General features: G+C 43.0%; 2 protein-coding genes across 3 annotated transcripts in view; both read right to left on the reverse strand.

The window, feature by feature from the left end:
* LOC114605285 (mitogen-activated protein kinase 12) overlaps positions 1-1,322 on the reverse strand; it is a 40,267-nt gene extending 38,945 nt beyond the window's left edge. Inside the window, exon 1 of one of the 2 annotated variants that reach the window (XM_028746331.2) lies at positions 1,057-1,322. In XM_028746331.2, the coding sequence (XP_028602164.2) occupies positions 1,057-1,172 (116 nt within the window). In that variant the 5' untranslated portion in view covers positions 1,173-1,322. The remainder of the gene's footprint in view (positions 1-1,056) is intronic. The other variant, XM_077935828.1, reaches the window with a different exon arrangement.
* A 4,968-nt stretch (positions 1,323-6,290) lies between these two features.
* Positions 6,291-16,781, reverse strand: part of LOC114605047 (mitogen-activated protein kinase 11) — a 47,042-nt gene continuing 36,551 nt past the window's right edge. The window contains exons 10-12 of the mRNA XM_028745791.2: positions 12,357-12,435; positions 11,113-11,286; positions 6,291-7,431 (exon numbers count right to left, since the gene is read on the reverse strand). Coding sequence (XP_028601624.1) covers positions 7,358-7,431; positions 11,113-11,286; positions 12,357-12,435 — 327 coding nt within the window. The 3' untranslated portion in view covers positions 6,291-7,357. The remainder of the gene's footprint in view (positions 7,432-11,112; positions 11,287-12,356; positions 12,436-16,781) is intronic.

Here is a 16,781-nt window from a genome sequence, read left to right on the forward strand (position 1 = left end):
TTTCTCCACGCACATTTCCACATTGCATAGATGTGGGCTTCAAGATGTGCAGGGAACCAGGCAAGAGGGGCTTTTTGGTAGTTGCGCCCACCCTGGGGAACGCCCTCTCAGCAGATGTCAAACAGGTAAACAGCTTGGTCGTTTTTCAAAGACATCTGAAGGCAGCCCTGTTCAGGGAAGTTTTTAGTGTGTGACGTTATATTGTGATTTTACTATTTTTCGTTGGGAGCTGCCCAGAGTGGCTGGGGCAACCCAGTCAGATGGGTGGCATATAAATTATTATTATTATTATTAGGGTGCCATCAATCACATGCAGACCATTTGAATGGCAATGCCCTTTCACTCACCCCCCTTAAATATTTTAGGGGGAGAGGGCGGCGAAGGGACCTCGGCCCCCTAGGATTATGTTTTTATATGTGTTTATTATTATTATTATTATTATTATTATTATTATTATTATTATTATTATGTGTTGGAAGCTGCCCAGAGTGGCCGGGGCAGCCCAGTCAGTTGGACAGGGTATAAATAAGCATATTATGATTATGATGAAATAGGACGTCCCTATTTTCATTTGTGAAATATTGGAGGGTATGGGTGGGTCACAGTATAGATGTGCATTTTCCCCCCAAACAAGCTTATCCGACCACAGACCCCTGCACCTTCCCAGCCCTTAACCTCGGGCAGAGTGTCCTTCAGACGGGCGAGCAGAAGAAGCACGGAGCTCTGGGTTCGAATTCGGCGCCCGCTCGCCTCCGCCGAACCGAGGCGCAGCTGAGAGCGCAGACGGGAAGGCTGTGTGTGGAGCGCGCAAGCAGCAGCAGCAGCGCGCAAACCCCCCAGCCCCCTTTTTCCAGAGTCTGCGGGGAAGCAGAGAAGTTGCGAGGCGCCCATTGTTTCCCTTCCGGCGTGTCCGGGATCGCTGGGGAACTTGGACAGAGTCTCTCTCCTCCCCCCTCGCCCCACTTTCCCCCGGGGCTGCTTCGCCTGCTGCTGCTCCTCGCCCTCGCCCTGCACCCCGGGATCCTCCTTCCTCCCCTCGCCCCGCTCCAGACTCACCAGACAGCGCCGTAGGCTCCGGATCCCACCGCCTGCAGCTCCCGGTAGCGCTCCCTCACCTCCCACGCGGTCTTGGTGATCTCCTGCCGGTAGAAGCCTTTCTTGGGGGAGGACATGGCAGCTTCCCGCCTCCCCCGCGCCGCCAGCTCCCGGCGAAAGAGAGCAGCAACCGCGGCGGGAGGCGGAACCGCGCGCGGAGGGGGCGCGCCTCGCCTTTGCGCGCGCCCGTCCGCCTTCTCTCTCTCTCTCTCCTTCTGGGCGTGTGTTTCTCTTTCTCTTTCCCAGCCTCTGTGGAGGAGGGCGGCTCTCGCTCCTTTTCTCCCCCTTTCTTTTCCACCATTCACCCCCTTTGGTGGGAGGGGACCGCGCTGCAGGCAGCGTGGATGGATGGATGGATGAAGGTCTCGCAACATGCGCCCTCTTCGTCCACTTCCCTTTCCCATTTTTTATTTTGGAGAGGTCGATTGACAATGCCGCTGGCTAGCTGGGAAAGAAATCTCCCCCCCCCCCCCGGCACCGGAGGTTATATTTTATTACATTTCAAAAGTTTCACATATACACAGTGCCGGATTTACGTATAAGCTAAACAAACTACGTATAGCTCAGGGTCCCATTCTCTTGCCCCCTCCCCAAATTTAAAGGAAAACAAAAACTGGATGTACATTTCCAAAATACAGTATAATCTACTTCTTCTTAATTGTATTTCAGTTCAACAATTTACTTTGATAAAATGCATATTTTGTTATGTGCAAATGGCTTAGATCCATAAATTACCCTATAGCATATATTCGACACAAAAAACACATAGCTGTCAACTTTTCCCTTTTCCTGCGAGGAATCCTATTTGGAATAAGGGAATTTCCCTTAAAAAAAGGGGAAAGGTTGACAGCTATGAAAAAACAGCGACAATTTGTTATTGACAAAGGACAGTTGGGCGTATAAAGGGCCCCATTACCTTTAGTAGTTTATGGCCTCATCAAGCCCAAATCCAGCCCTGCATATACACTCCAACACATAAAGGTCTCTTTTGTTTTGTCGACTTCCCAGCCCGTTTCCCATGGTGGTATTTTTTATTTCTCCCCCTTTGCTGCACCATATCTTCTATCTTTTCTACCATAGGAGCCAACTCCTAGGGGCCGAGGGGGTCTTTGCCCTCCATAAAATATTTGAGGGACACTGACAAACTGGAACGTGTCCAGAGGAGGGCAACCAAAATGGTCAAAGGCCTGGAAACGATGCCTTATGAGGAACGGCTAAGGGAGCTGGGCATGTTTAGCCTGGAGAAGAGGAGGTTAAGGGGTGATATGATAGCCATGTTCAAATATATAAAAGGATGTCATATAGAGGAGGGAGAAAGGTTGTTTTCTGCTGCTCCAAGAAGCGGACACGGAGCAATGGATCCAAACTACAAGAAAGAAGATTCCACCTAAACATTAGGAAGAACTTCCTGACAGTAAGAGCTGTTCGACAGTGGAATTTGCTGCCAAGGAGTGTGGTGGAGTCTCCTTCTTTGGAGGTCTTTAAGCAGAGGCTTGACAACCATATGTCAGGAGTGCTCTGATGGTGTTTCCTGCTTGGCAGGGGGTTGGACTCGATGGCCCTTGTGGTCTATTCCAACTCTATGATTCTATGAGGGAGCTGCCCCCCTAAAGTTGATGGGCATAGTCATTCAAATCGATCACATGTCATGTGATCAATTATGTGCTTCAGGGCTTACCTGGCCCCTCCCAATGTTTTCTTCAAGGTGGCACCCGGGTCTTATACCATAACAACAATAATCTCTAATTCCTTCTGTTGCTCATAGTTCAAATCCTGATCACGAATTCGTCATACTATAGCATTTCTTTCAGTCATCCGAATAAGGCTTTCATTCTTCCACAAAACTATCACCATTAAGTTCTCTTATTTTGGCTGTCAACTTTGCCGATTCTTCTTTGGAGGGAATTTCTTCTGTCCATTTACGTACATAAAGAATCCCGTAGGGCAAAAATGGGGGGAAATGGCCGGAAAGAGAAATCGTTTTTTATCTCCTCCTAAATAAGCAGTATGGTTTCCACGTTGTTGTTTGCATGTGAGGGTTGCACTTTTGATTGTCAGGTGTCACCTTTGAGATGGTTGGCTAGAAAGTGGATTTTGTAATTGAACTGTCCCTGGTGATTCAAACTAAATTCACATCTTGTAGTTTTAAGAGCCTCTTCCACTGTGCTCAGTCAAGGCATGAAAGCAACATCTGGTATACAGACATAATGCATCTGGACTTGGAAACTCTACTTAATCACGAACTTCCAAATCCAGTAGCAATGTACCTTACTTGTCTTTATACTGTTGTTATTTTTCATTCATTCATTCATTCATTCATTCATTCATTCACTCACTCACAGCACACCCACGCCCACACCCACACACCCCATTAGTGAATCTGGCAATTCTTCTCCGGATACATTTTATCCATGGTATTTTCATGTGCCTGATTTTCCATCCCCACCTATGTCAACAAACAACGAAGTTCCTGAGTGAAAATAGTGGATTAGGAACAAGAAAGAGACTTGTGGAACCTTGAATACGAATAAATTTAATTAGGGTACATAAGTCAAATTATTTGCAGTTTGCCAATTCTGGAACAGTCCAATAAATTACACCGCACTATTTTTCTATAAGCATCAAGAACCATGAATGCAAGTAGCTGCTGCGACTTGCAAAATTAATTCAATTGCTACCCTTTCATCTCTTTCATAAGCAGGGCAGCTAAAAAATGGGAAAGGGTGCATTCCCCACATTTTTCCTTATATGTGTTTGTCATTGGAGTCTGCAGCTGGTTTACTTGTAACTGCAGGATTTGTGGCAGACCTGTTACTTCCTTCGCAGAACTGTGTGACTCATTCACCTCTAGCAATAACTGTCTGTTTTGCATATCATGGTTAATCCACCTTAACCTTGCCTGTAAGTGGGAGGTAAAAACTGTGGCCATCACAAATAACTCACCAAAAGGGAGATTTGCCACAGGCTGAACTAAAGAGTGGCTGCGGTGACCCAGTATTTACGAGATTTGGGGTTGTTTCCAAATGGTTCCAGGAGAGAACCTGTTTTTAGGGTTGACTGAGACCGTCTCTTTCGACATTATGCTTTGGGCAGAGAGGCAGTCATGAAAAACATGACAAGCATGCCTTGTTTTCTGTCACACCTCTGGGCTTATAGGCCAGAACAGTTTTTGAAGTGGAAGCATCATAGGAAATGAGCTTTGGTACCATGATTGTCTCTCCGCATGGTAGCAAACAGCACACAGTGGAAGGAAACCATTTCAATGGAATTGGACCTTGGTTTCTAACAACTTAATAATAGCACATTGGAAAATAACTGGTTTGTTATGAGCTATCCTTGCCAGCAGGATCAAACAGATGTTTAAAAAGCTGCGTTACCGTAGGATCAATCAGGTTAACAAGGTGAGAAGGAACGATAACAGAAATACAAAATCAATCCCGTGCGTAGGAGTATATTCCAGCTGGTGGTCTGTATTTATTTGGGCACAGTAGTGTAGTTTTGGAACAAGAATATATTCTATAACCTGCACATTTGCTGGAACATTAGACACAAATAACCAACAGTTGCTGGGAGCACAAAATACAAAAGGGTTGCATAATCAACATGCGAGACAGTTCCCTTCTGTATTTGGGAAGACTGCCAATATTCATAGCTTGGACTCTTGAAGAAGCCAAACCATTTTTTTTAATGACTTCCCGTTTTTGCAGCTCTTTGCTTCCAGCTGGCTTTTGACAGAAATTGTAGCAGTGGGATTTCCTGCTTCGGCACGGAGGGTGGATGAGATGGACTTTGGAGGCCCTTTGAATACTCTTGAGTGTGTGACCAACTGTTTACATTTCCCTGCTCTATGCTAGTGTGAACAGATCTGCCAAGGCAGGCACATCATACTTCTGGTGATGGGCTCTAGTCTACAAAAGCTTACGCCACAGTGCACCTATTAAGTCTTTTAGGTGCCACAAAACTGTTGTGTATGATGGTAACCCCAGGATCAAAGATGGTACACTGAGAGATTCTGAAATATTCAACCTTGCCGAATTCTCCATGTTAAGATTTTAATATACAATTTTAGCAGCCGTTCACTCCCTTTCTGAGGACGTTCAAAACAGCAAGTACCTAGAAGGTCAAACTGCCATTACCGGTACATATTGGTGTGGAAGTGGTTTTTTCTGTATTCGCTGGCTTCCAGTATTTCAGGGATGGTGAACTTGCAGCCTTCCAAATATTGGACTCCCAACTTCCATCAGAAGACATCTGAAGGCAGCGCTGTTTAGGGAAGCTTTTAATGTTTAACAGACTATTGTATTTTAATATTTTGTTGGAAGCAACCCAGAGTGGCTGGGGAAACCCAGCCAGATGTGTGGGGTATAAATAATAAATTTATCATTATCATCCCGACTTAGCTATGCTGACTTGAAATGATGGAAGTTGGAATCCAACAACATCTGGAGGACCACAGGTTCACCACTCCCGTATTATACCAACAATATTCAGGTGGCTCTTGCACGGGATGGTTCAAACTGGCTCACTTGTGTGGAGAACTTCTTTACAAAAACAGTTTCCATATGGTTCCCTGTTACTAGTAGCTACTGCGTCATTATGGTATATATCTATTAGTTTATCCCAAGAGTCGCTCAAGACGCTGCTGCCCAATTTTGGAACCTCCCAGCAATGAGACCAAGTGTATCTATCTCCCTAGGGAAGGGGCCACCACTGAGAAAGCCCCATCCCTGATACCTGCCAGCAAGATGGCTCTTGGCTGGAGGGCTAGAGAACAGGGCCTCAGAAACTACTCTTAATGGTTAGGCTGGCTTACATAGCAGACCGGAGCCTCAGATATGTGTGTGTGCAAACATACAAAGACTCTCAAACTCCAAGGCTGCTTTTTCCAGAGGAAGCTCCTAAGTGAGAGTATGAAAGAGGAAGTGTCCCATTTATGAGTGCCTTTTAGAGGCAAGCAGAGACCTACCAGTCTCAGAGCTGAACTAGATGTATTTAATGGTCATAATGACATATACATTACCATTTGAGGGCCAGAGTTGTCCACCCACTTCTTTATACCTTCTATAGTATGCTGCAGATTTTATTTTATTTTTAATCCAAAGACATTCTAGTTTCAGCTCATGCACAGCACATACATTTTTACCCAGATTAAAATTAATTGCCACCATAAACATTTTTAAAGCACAGGAAACATGTTTTGTTTTCAAAACAGTTTATTGACAGGGGAGGGGAGGAACAGGCACTCCAAAATTACAGAGAAAGTGCTCTAGTGGGGAGCTAGATCTTCAAAGAACTCAAATGTGTGCGATAAATTCCACTCATTAGAACTTGACACAGTGGACCATTTTAGGGCTAGATCACTAGTAAAACTGTGCTCTGCAGTTTTCTACAACTATAGGAAAAATGACGGCAAACTCTAATGACAAAACAATGATCTGACTCACTGACTTCCAACTGTTGGTCAATCACTCCAGAAACTCTTAGCATGGTCATGAAAACCACTACAGGTATCTATTATGACTAACTTACTACAGTGGCCCCTTCTCCTAAAGGCACTATCTATAAATTAAAAAGTAATAAACATAACACAACATAGAATTAAGGTAACTCTTAAAAATAAAACAAAAAAAATTCCTTCCAGTAGCACCTTAAAGACCAACTAAGTTAGTTCTTGGTATGAGCTTTCGTGTGCATGCACACTTCTTCAGATACTTCAGATTCATATCTGAAGAAGTGTGCATGCACACGAAAGCTCATACCAAGAACTAACTTAGTTGGTCTTTAAGGTGCTACTGGAAGGAATTTTTTTTGTTTTGACTATGGCAGACCAACACGGCTACCTATCTGTATCTTAAAAATAATAAATTGCTTGTATGGTCTTCTATTTTTGTTTCAACATACATTCATGCTTTAACTGTACAGCCTCAAAATAATATTAGAATCACCGTTTGTGGCATCACAACCAATAGAATGAGACATGCAGAGAAGACACAGTTTTTTTTTTGCAAAAAAACAAACCCTCAGTGCATCATTTGTCATAATGAAGCGGTTCTTAATGTTCTGTAATTATTACATTCGTGGTACAAGGCAAAACACACCCCGGATACATTTTCCTTCAGCGCTATTTATCTGCTTTCCCATAGCTCTTCCAAGATCTTTGGATAGTAAAATCTACGCTTGTGGTATATGAAATTAAATTGCAATGCAATCCGTTTAATAGTCTTCATAGTACAGCATGGCAAAAAAAGATAAGGTTCCGGATTTATTGTTCAATTTCAAGGCTATCCATCTTTAAATCGGGTGGTTTGAAGCTGATCACTTCTTCATATGTAAGTTCTTGAATGAGAGAGAGAGAGAGAGAAAACCAACGTGAATATAAAATATTAGTAATTTAGATACGCATCAGGGCGTTGAAGGCAGAAGGAACACACATATTCAAGGAAATGTCTGTGGTTGTTCGCTTTCTCAACACAGAGAGACATACAAGTTTAATATACCAAGAACCTGAACCTCAGATTTGCTGTGCCAACAACTATATACTGAAGGATAGGCTGTGCTGACTACTGTACTGTAACAAACCATGGCTATAAAATCCCTAAAAACACATTTTTTCTCTAGCACTGAGGATGAATGCAGAACTCTGCAGAAGAAACAATCAGATCCGGTAGACAGATTTCTGCATGTCTTGCCAATGACCGTTTAAATACATTTCCCTTTCTGTGTAAGGATCCTAACTCCTAATGAAGTGAAGTCTCGCTTTTTAAAATAAAAAAATTGGATTGCACAGTCCGTATCAGGAACACACAGTGTCATCTGACTAGTTTGCCCAGGATACAAAATAACACAATTTCCCCACATTGACACGGACATATCAACTACAGAAACTTTCCTTAAATTTGAATGAAAGTACCTACCTGTCTGGCTATTTGGTTTGAATGATCTCATGGATGCAAAACTTTTAACGTTCTGCTTGCACACAGACTGACACTGCTTAAATTAAAACAGAACAGCCGAGCATAGAAAAATGGTCTCTCTCACACTCAGACATGGTGGAGGTGATGGAGATGAGATGTAATATTAAGAGAACAACAACTGGTTTCTGGGTCAAAATCAAGGTACTTGCAGTAGTGTTTAAAGTCCTGAATAATGTAGCCCCACCCCACAAAACTGAGCAACCATCTCCTTTCCCCCTCACCCACTTAAGGTGTTAAGATCAGCAGATTTTATGTTAGTGACATTACTATACATACACATTAAATTAAAAGCCCACTCAGCTCTTCTGAAAGAACCGGATAAGGCAGCTCTAGGGGGGAATCTTAGCATCTGGATGCTGATGAGAACTAATGCTAACATAGTTTGAAACACTTTAAATTTCAACACATTGCTTCTACAACTTTAAGATGGTTTATGGTGGAATACAGTAAAGGTAAAGGTAAAGGGACCCCTGACCATTAGGTCCAGTCGTGGCCGACTCTGGGGTTACAGCGCTCATCTCGCTTTATTGGCCGAGGGAGCCGGCGTACAGCTTCTGGGTTACGTGGCCAACATGACTGAGCCGCTTCTGGTGAACCAGAGCAGAGCATGGAAACGCCGTTTACCTTCCCACCAGAGCGGTACCTATTTATCTACTTGCACTTTGATGTGCTTTTAACTGCTAGGTGGGCAGGAGCTGGGACCGAGCAACGGGAGCTCACCCCGTTGCGGTGATTCGAACCGCCGACCTTCTGATCAGCAAGTCCTAAGCTCTGTGGTTTAACCCACAGCACCACCCGCATCCCCGTGGCTACAATACAGTACAAAATACAGTACAAAACCTCTAAAACATGGAGCGAAAGCTTTTATGAAAATAAAACAGACATTTTTAAAATTGAAACTCAAGAGAGATAGAATCAAAAAGTGTTATGATTAATGATGGTTGGCCACATCACAGCAACCATCTCTGGGAAAACAACGTATCTTTCTAAAATCGAAAGCCCAGTGTATGTAAGGATTTCACTTCTGCTTTTCTTTGTGAGTTTTGCTAGAAGGCATTTCACTGAAACATCCCTTATATAATACCCGTCATTGGGTGAAGTGCATGCGAATAATATTAAAACCAGCTTGCCTCAACATTTCAAGTGGTAGGGGGAAAAATATACAACTGTGTCCTCTGCCTCTTTAAACCAAGGGTTGTCTATTATTTAAAGAAAGGGAGGTTACTGCATTTTACAGAAATAAATGTTGATAGGCAGTGTGTGTGTGTGTGGGGGGGGGAATTAGCGTGTAACAAAGAACTACTTTCTCACTGTGTGAATACACATTCCCACCCCCCACCCCCACCCAGTGAATGGTAATTTGTTATGAGGTTATTTTGTAAAGTCTAGCATAGGCTTCCTCAACTTCGGTCCTCCAGATGTTTTTGGCCTACAACTCCCATGATGCCTAGCTAGCAGGACCAGTGGTCAGGGATGATGGGAACTGTAGTCTCCAAACATCCGGAGGGCCGAGGTTGAGGAAGTCTGGTCTAGCAGAAGGTTGACTCCCCAGCTATACAACTGGGCAGGCTATCTTATCCCAGATTGGTGGATAAGGACCACCATCACCAACAAGTTGTGGAAAATACGCCACAAAACTCTCTTAGGCAAAGTATTTCCATAGCACACGTGTGTATTGACTTAAAATTCTTTTAATGGGGCCACAGGGTACATTGAGAGATTTGTTATGCACACTTACTTGGGAGCAAGCAAGATTGAACTCAGTGGGACTCACTTCCAAATAAACATGCATACGTTCAGGCTGCTAAATGAAAGGGTGCAAATGTTTAAACTCCACCAAGTAAGAAGAAAGTGTCTGAATATACCGGTAACAAGCAGCAAACCTAACTAGAGTGCTGGTGGAATTATCTCTTGACTCAGCAGTCAAAAGAAGAAAAATCGAATTGGAATGTGTGTGTATCAGTGTTTCCCAGACTTGGGTCACCAGCTGTTTTTGGACTACAACTCCCATCATCCCTAGCTGGTAAGACCAGTGGTCAAGGTTGATGGGAATTGTAGTCCAAAAGCAGCTGGAGACCCAAGTATGGGAAACACTGGGGGAGATGAAGGTGATGCCCTATGTGTTGATCACACAAGAGAATAAAAGAACACAGGCTGGAACCTGAATGTAAGGTGGAAGTTCATGGAAAGAAATTTTACTGCATCCCCCGAGTCTTCTGAAAATGCTCTCTGGAGAAGGCTCATCAGAAAGGAACAAATGTGGAACAGGAACCTTCTGTGAACTTGAATGTTGTATTAGGGCTCATGTCAAATTTCAGACAATAAATCCTGCCCTCCATTTTCCGACTCGCCATCCCACATTGTTGAGGGGTTCTTTCAACCCTTCAGAGAGGCTTCTGAATGCTGTTAACATAGGATCCAAGCCATAGGATATTTTGCACAAAGCGAGTTGTGTGTTTATGTAATTTTCAGGTGCCCGTCTTCATTCACTTCTTAAACCTGAAACAATATCCCTTGCTAGCAAAAAAAAAATGTTGCCCGTGGCATTATTTAAAACTTCAAGGTGCCATTGAAAGCCTTACTCTGTTTAAATAATGTCACAGGCAACATGTTTTGCTAGCAAGGGATATTCTTTGCCACTTTAGCCTTGAGCAGATATGAGACTATATATCTTAAGATGCTGTTAACATCCAGAGGCTGAGGTTAAAGCAAACATCTGAAGTAATTCTAGCAAGAAGCTACAGGTCCCATAGTTCACAATGTACATGCCGGGGCCAGTTCCTATCAAATGCTTGCAAGTTCTGAACAAATGGCTTTTCCTTCTTTAGATTTCAAAACAAAGCTTAACCAAAATAAACAAAAAAATAGAAATCCCCTCAAGTCACTGAAACCAGGCAAAGAGATTTCATTTCCTCATGCAGTCCTAAAAATGGAATCAAAGAGTTCTGTAGAAACTGTCTATAAACCAAATTTTCTTTGGTCTTCTAGAATTTGGGGTGGGGGTTGCTCTGCATGTCAACTGCAGAACGACAGACTTCTTTACCTTTCCATTCATCTATAATCCGTTCTTTATTCTCTATTGATTCATCATACAGTTCTGCCTCAGGTTCATCATCAGGATCGTGGTATTGTACAAAGTAAGGATGCGCAAGTGCTTCTGTTGCTGTTATTCTTTTATCGCTATCCAGTATAAGCATTTTCTCAAGAAGATCTACAGCTAGGATTAAAAGAAAATAAAATCAAAAATCACTTTACCACCATCATCAGGAAAACTGAAATATCTTGAGTAAAATGCTGCATGCCTTCCACAACCTAATCTCAAGGTTGCAAAATATTTATTTAAAAAATAAATTAACCAAAGGAAAATATAGCATTATAAACATGTTTATTTGGTACCACTTTGCACAAAGCATTTTGTATCTGGGAATCAGTTCCCAGGCACAAAATGCAAACAGTCAAGCATGAAATTGCAGATGAACCATGATGAAAAGGAAATAACAGATCCCTGTTTGTGTATATTTTAAAGAAAGAAAATAACGATATATTTACACAGGCATGCTAGATAATTGATGCTTAGCTGAGTTAAGTTTCTACATACAAAACGTATAAAACATCATTTAATTACCAGCACGCTCACAGCTTATTAATTACTAATTAATAACTAGCATGATCACAGCCAATATTAAGTGCTGTCTAGTGGCAAGCTCCTTATTTGCTGCAGTAATCTCAGGTGGCTTGTGACATCTGGTTGCCATTAGCTTAGCAATTCTGAATGCTAGAGGGTTTGAGAGAGCCTTGAACCAGATTGCTATGTGCTAAGGGTAAACAGGGAGACCTTAGACTTTGAATTAAGAGATCCACGAGTAACCTTGGGCAACGTTTTGGCTGAAAAGCAGGAAGTCAGACCGACAGCTTATGCAATACACAATCTGATCCCCAAACCAAGGCTGCATATAAGTCCTGCATGATCAATTCCGCTCCCTTCTCAACTGCTGATCTGTGCAAGTTCTGTAAAGGCAAGGAAGGGTGTTGGCTAAGAGGGTGGAGATCCTCAAGGAGGGGGTGGGATATATAGCACAACTTACTACTATAGTAAGTGCACACATGTTCACCATCCAGGGCTTTTGTGCTGGTGTACGCTGAAAAAGAGAGGGGCTAGGGACTTGCCTCCATTGATCCCTAGTTTAATACAGTGGTGCCTCGGGTTACAGACACTTCAGGTTACAGACGCTTCAGGTTACCTGTGCAAAACAAGTATAGTAAATACTAAAACCTCCAAGTTTATACCTAATGGGTTGGCTCCACGAAATACTGCTTTCAGATCCTGTTGAGGCATGTGCGGTAGAGATTCTATGTACTTTCTGGCCTGCAATAAAGGAAGGTGGATGCATTATTTAGGTTTTTGGTAATATATATATATATATAATCACCCTTGAAGAATCAACACACACAACTCCTTTGGTGCCTAGGCATAAAAAATAATGGCATTTCAACACAACCAGCCATCCCTGAATATTTGCAAGGTTTATAGATATCAATCTACAAGATAGAGAGTTAATAAAATTGCAGCTCAAAGATGAGAGGCAAACCACTTTTTTTGGTTAGCTCTCTTCATCCATCTCACCTCTGCTAAATATGGGTGTAAATCTGGTGCTATTGAAACCCTGATATAACCCTGTGACAGAAGAATTAAGTGGAAGGATGGTTGATATTAGGGGGTAACTGGTAGAGTGTTGCTGAGAAATGATAGTGTGGAAGTGTATCTGGGCGTGTGTGGGGAATGAGATGAGAGAGATAATGAAAGTATATGTCGAAGTATCAGACCCCTGTTATGAAACTTAAGCTAGTGAGTTAGGGAATTAGAACTCTGCCTATAATGACTGCTTGTTCTGAATGTTACCTAAATTACATATACGTTTGCGTTCTCACATATATTCTGAAGTTCTAACTGTCTGTGTTCTGGCCTGGGTGGATTCCAAGGTAAACACACCACATACCTAATGTAAATGCACTTCAGTAAAAATATAAAGGGATAGTCCTAATGCTGTCTATAAGACAGCAGGTGGAGACGGAAGGTATTTTGAGTGAAGTCTGGACTCAGCAGTGTACCTGAGGGACTGCCCTGAGTGACCCTCAAGGAATATAAAAAAACACATTATTAAATACATGACTGCAGAATCTGCACAGGTCTATAGAGGTGAACTAGAAAAGCAGCGATCAGCAAAGAGGTGTCATATCCTCTAATCCCAGTGGCAACCATATGAATCACGCAGTCATCATCGCTTTAACAGGCATCAGAAATGTCAAAATGTACTGTCACAGCAATAAAAAGGGCAGAAGTGACATTCTTGCTCATACACACTTTGAAACCTAAACCGTATTTTTGGACCAATTATATTCATTATTGTCTGTTCCATGTTTTCCTGCTCACTTCCGTTTTTCATATGAAAAATCATTCAGGTCAGACATGCTTCATCGTCCCACACCCATGCCACTCTCATGTGCTGAAAATTACAGCCTCCTGAAGCTGCTTTTCATTAAAAGCAAATAACTACATTCGTTAGGTGCATTTGAAAAGCGAGTTGGCCTTTTAATAGGACTTTGGGATTTACTACACAGCAAGTGTTTGACGCGGGTGGCACTGTGGTCTAAACCGCAGGGCCTAGGGCTTGCCGGTCAGAAGGTCGGTGGTTTGAATCCTGGTGACAGGGTGAGCCCCCGTTGCTCGGTCCCAGCCTCTGCCCACCTAGCACTTTGAAAGCACATCAAAGTGCAAGTAGATAAATAGGTACTGCTCTGGCGGGAAGGTAAACGACGTTTCCGTGCGCTGCTCTGGTTTGCCAGAAGTGGCTTAGTCATGCTGGCCACATGACCTGGAAAAACTGTCTGCGGGGAAACGCCAGCTCCCTCGGCTCATAAAGTGAGATGAGCGCTGCGACCCCAGAGTTGTCCATGACTGGACTTAATGGTCAGGGATCCCTTTACCTTAAGTGTTTGACTAACTTACTTGCAAGTCTCCAAAAGCACCCTTCTTCAGAACTTAGAACACTTATAACTGGCATTCTGGGAACATCACCAGATACACCTCAGGAAATGATCAGAGACTGCTATGATTGGAGAAGGATATGGCCAAGCAACCAAGAGCAGCTCTGAGTACAACAGAGAAACAGGAGGAACAGAAAACCTAAAGCAATAACTTTTGTAATTCCCTATCGAGGGATAGGGAATTCTGGGCGGCTCCCAACAGAACATTAAAAACATGATAAAAGATAAAATATTAAAAGCTTCTCTAAACAGGGCTGCTTTCAGATGTCTTCTAAAAGCCAGGGAGTTGTGTATTTCCTGGACATCTGATGGGAAAGTGTTCCACAGGGTGGGCGCCACTACCGAGAAGGTCCTCTGCCTGGTTCCCTGTAACCTCACTTCTTGCAGTGAGGGAACCACCAGAAGGCCCTCAGAGCTAGACCTCAGTGTCTGGGCAGAACGAAGGGGGTGGAGACACTCCTTCAGGTATACTGAGCCGAGGCCGTTTAGGGTTTCAAAGGTCAGTGCCAAAACTTTGAATTGTGCTCGGAAACGTACTGGGAGCCAAAGAAGGTCTTTCAGGACCGGTGGTATATGGTCTCGGCGGCTACTCCCAGTCACCAGTCTAGCTGCCGCATTCTGGATTAGTTGTAGTGTCCGGGTCACCGTCAAAGGTAGCCCCACGTAGATTGCATTGCAGTGGTCCAAGGGGAGATAACTAGAGCATGCACCACTCTGGCGAAACAGTCTGTGGGCAGGTAGGGTCTCAGCCCGTGTACCAAATGGAGCTGGTAGACAGCCGCCCTGGACACAGAATTGACCTGCACCTCCATGGACAGCTGTGAGTCCAAAATGACTCCCAGGCTGCGCACCTGGTCCTTCAGGGGCACAGTTACCCCATTCAGGACCAGGGAGTCCCCCACACCCGCCCGCCCCCTGTTTCCCCAAAACCATACTTCTGTCTTGTCAGGATTCAACCTGAAGACAGGTAGTTCTTCATCAAGAATTAATGTGTTACATTTGAGTTAAAAACATGCAAGCAGACAACAATACTCTAATGTTATTGGCTTGGGCATTTTTCTAAGTACCTGCAAGTTTTAATTTCTCTCCTTAACGTTTTTTATGCTTTTTATAATAAAGCCACTATCACGACAACCTAATTAACAGCCATACTTTTCATTGCTTGCCATCATTATTTGCTCACAAAATGGGTAGATAATGAATCCCTCAACTGCCCCCTTTAATCTCACTACTATTATAATCTTTCAATTATCCATTTAATCTCCACCCAATATGTTTAATGGCATTTAAGTGTGTAATTTGCAAAACAGGCATTTATTCCAAAAATGCTACCGGCAAGTCTTTAACTAAACACAGAGACATATTTGACTTAGACTGTTCTCGTGTGTCCTCTTGTAATTCTGCTGAATATTTTAAAGAGGCCATTTCCAGTTGCTGTGTATTAAATAGATTCAACTTTGTAGATGCATGGAGTGGGATGAGAATCATCCAAAAGTATCGTTTGAGCAATCACCCAGGGAGCAGTAGTGGGGGAAGGAGAGTGAATTCAACCCCCACCCCCGCTGTGTTCTGTGTCAAAACAGAGTACCGTATTTTTTTGCTCTATAAAACTTACTTTTCCCCTCCTAAAAAGTAAGGGGAAATGTGTGTGAGTCTTATGGAGCAAATGCAGGCTGCACAGCTATCCCAGAAGCCAGAACAGCAAGAGGGATTGCTGCTTTCACTGCGCAGTGATCCCTCTTGCTGTTCTGGCTTCTGAGATTCAGAATATTTTTTTTATTGTTTTCCTCCTCCAAAAACTAGGTGCGTCTTGTGGTCTGGTGCGTCTTATAGAGCGAAAAATACGGTATATTAAATAGCACACGTTCCCCAGGATTCACACTAAAAACACATAGAACAGACAGTGATAAACCATTACTTAGTGGCTTGGTTTGCATGTCACATTAAGTCAAACCTTGGTTACAACTGGAAGGCACTAAATAATGAATCCAAGTTTCAGCCATAGTTTAGCTCAATGCATGGTGTCAACAGCAAAAATGCCTGTGACAATGCGACCATGATCTCTTGTGGGAGCCTGCATGTGGTTGCACTAACTAAACCATGGTTTGGCTTAGTGTGACATTGCAAACCACTGTCTTCTACAGTTGTGACATAAATTACTAAAATAATCTACAGCTAAAAAATTCAGTCTTACTCAAATTGGACTTCATCAGGACTGTGTGCTTCTTTCACACTACAGGTGTTAAATTAACACAGCATAGCAAGAAAGTATTATCTCCGGTGACTGCATTTTTCAATGGTTTACACTGTAGGAAATCTGCCTACTGAATGCAATGTCATGGGTTCAAGTCCACAAAATCTTATGCCATGATAATATTTTTAGTTCTTAAAAATATGCTTTTTTCCCTGTCCCCCCCCCCCCTAATCTAGGTACCCCCCTGGAATAAGCAACCATGTATACATTCTAACCATGGTTAGAAAATGGCATCTATATTATGTGTTTGCTATGGCTTCCCCATTTACTTGTCTTTCATAGGTTGCTTAGATTACGTTGCCTACAAACCAAATGCTGTGGTTCTCCTTTTCTTCACAAACCCACAATAAAAGGTAAAGGAGACCCTTGACCATTAGGTCCAGTCGTGGCCGACTCTAGGGTTGCGGCGCTCA

Source organism: Podarcis muralis, chromosome 10 (genome assembly GCF_964188315.1).
Source record: "Podarcis muralis chromosome 10, rPodMur119.hap1.1, whole genome shotgun sequence".
Classification (NCBI taxonomy): domain Eukaryota; kingdom Metazoa; phylum Chordata; class Lepidosauria; order Squamata; family Lacertidae; genus Podarcis; species Podarcis muralis.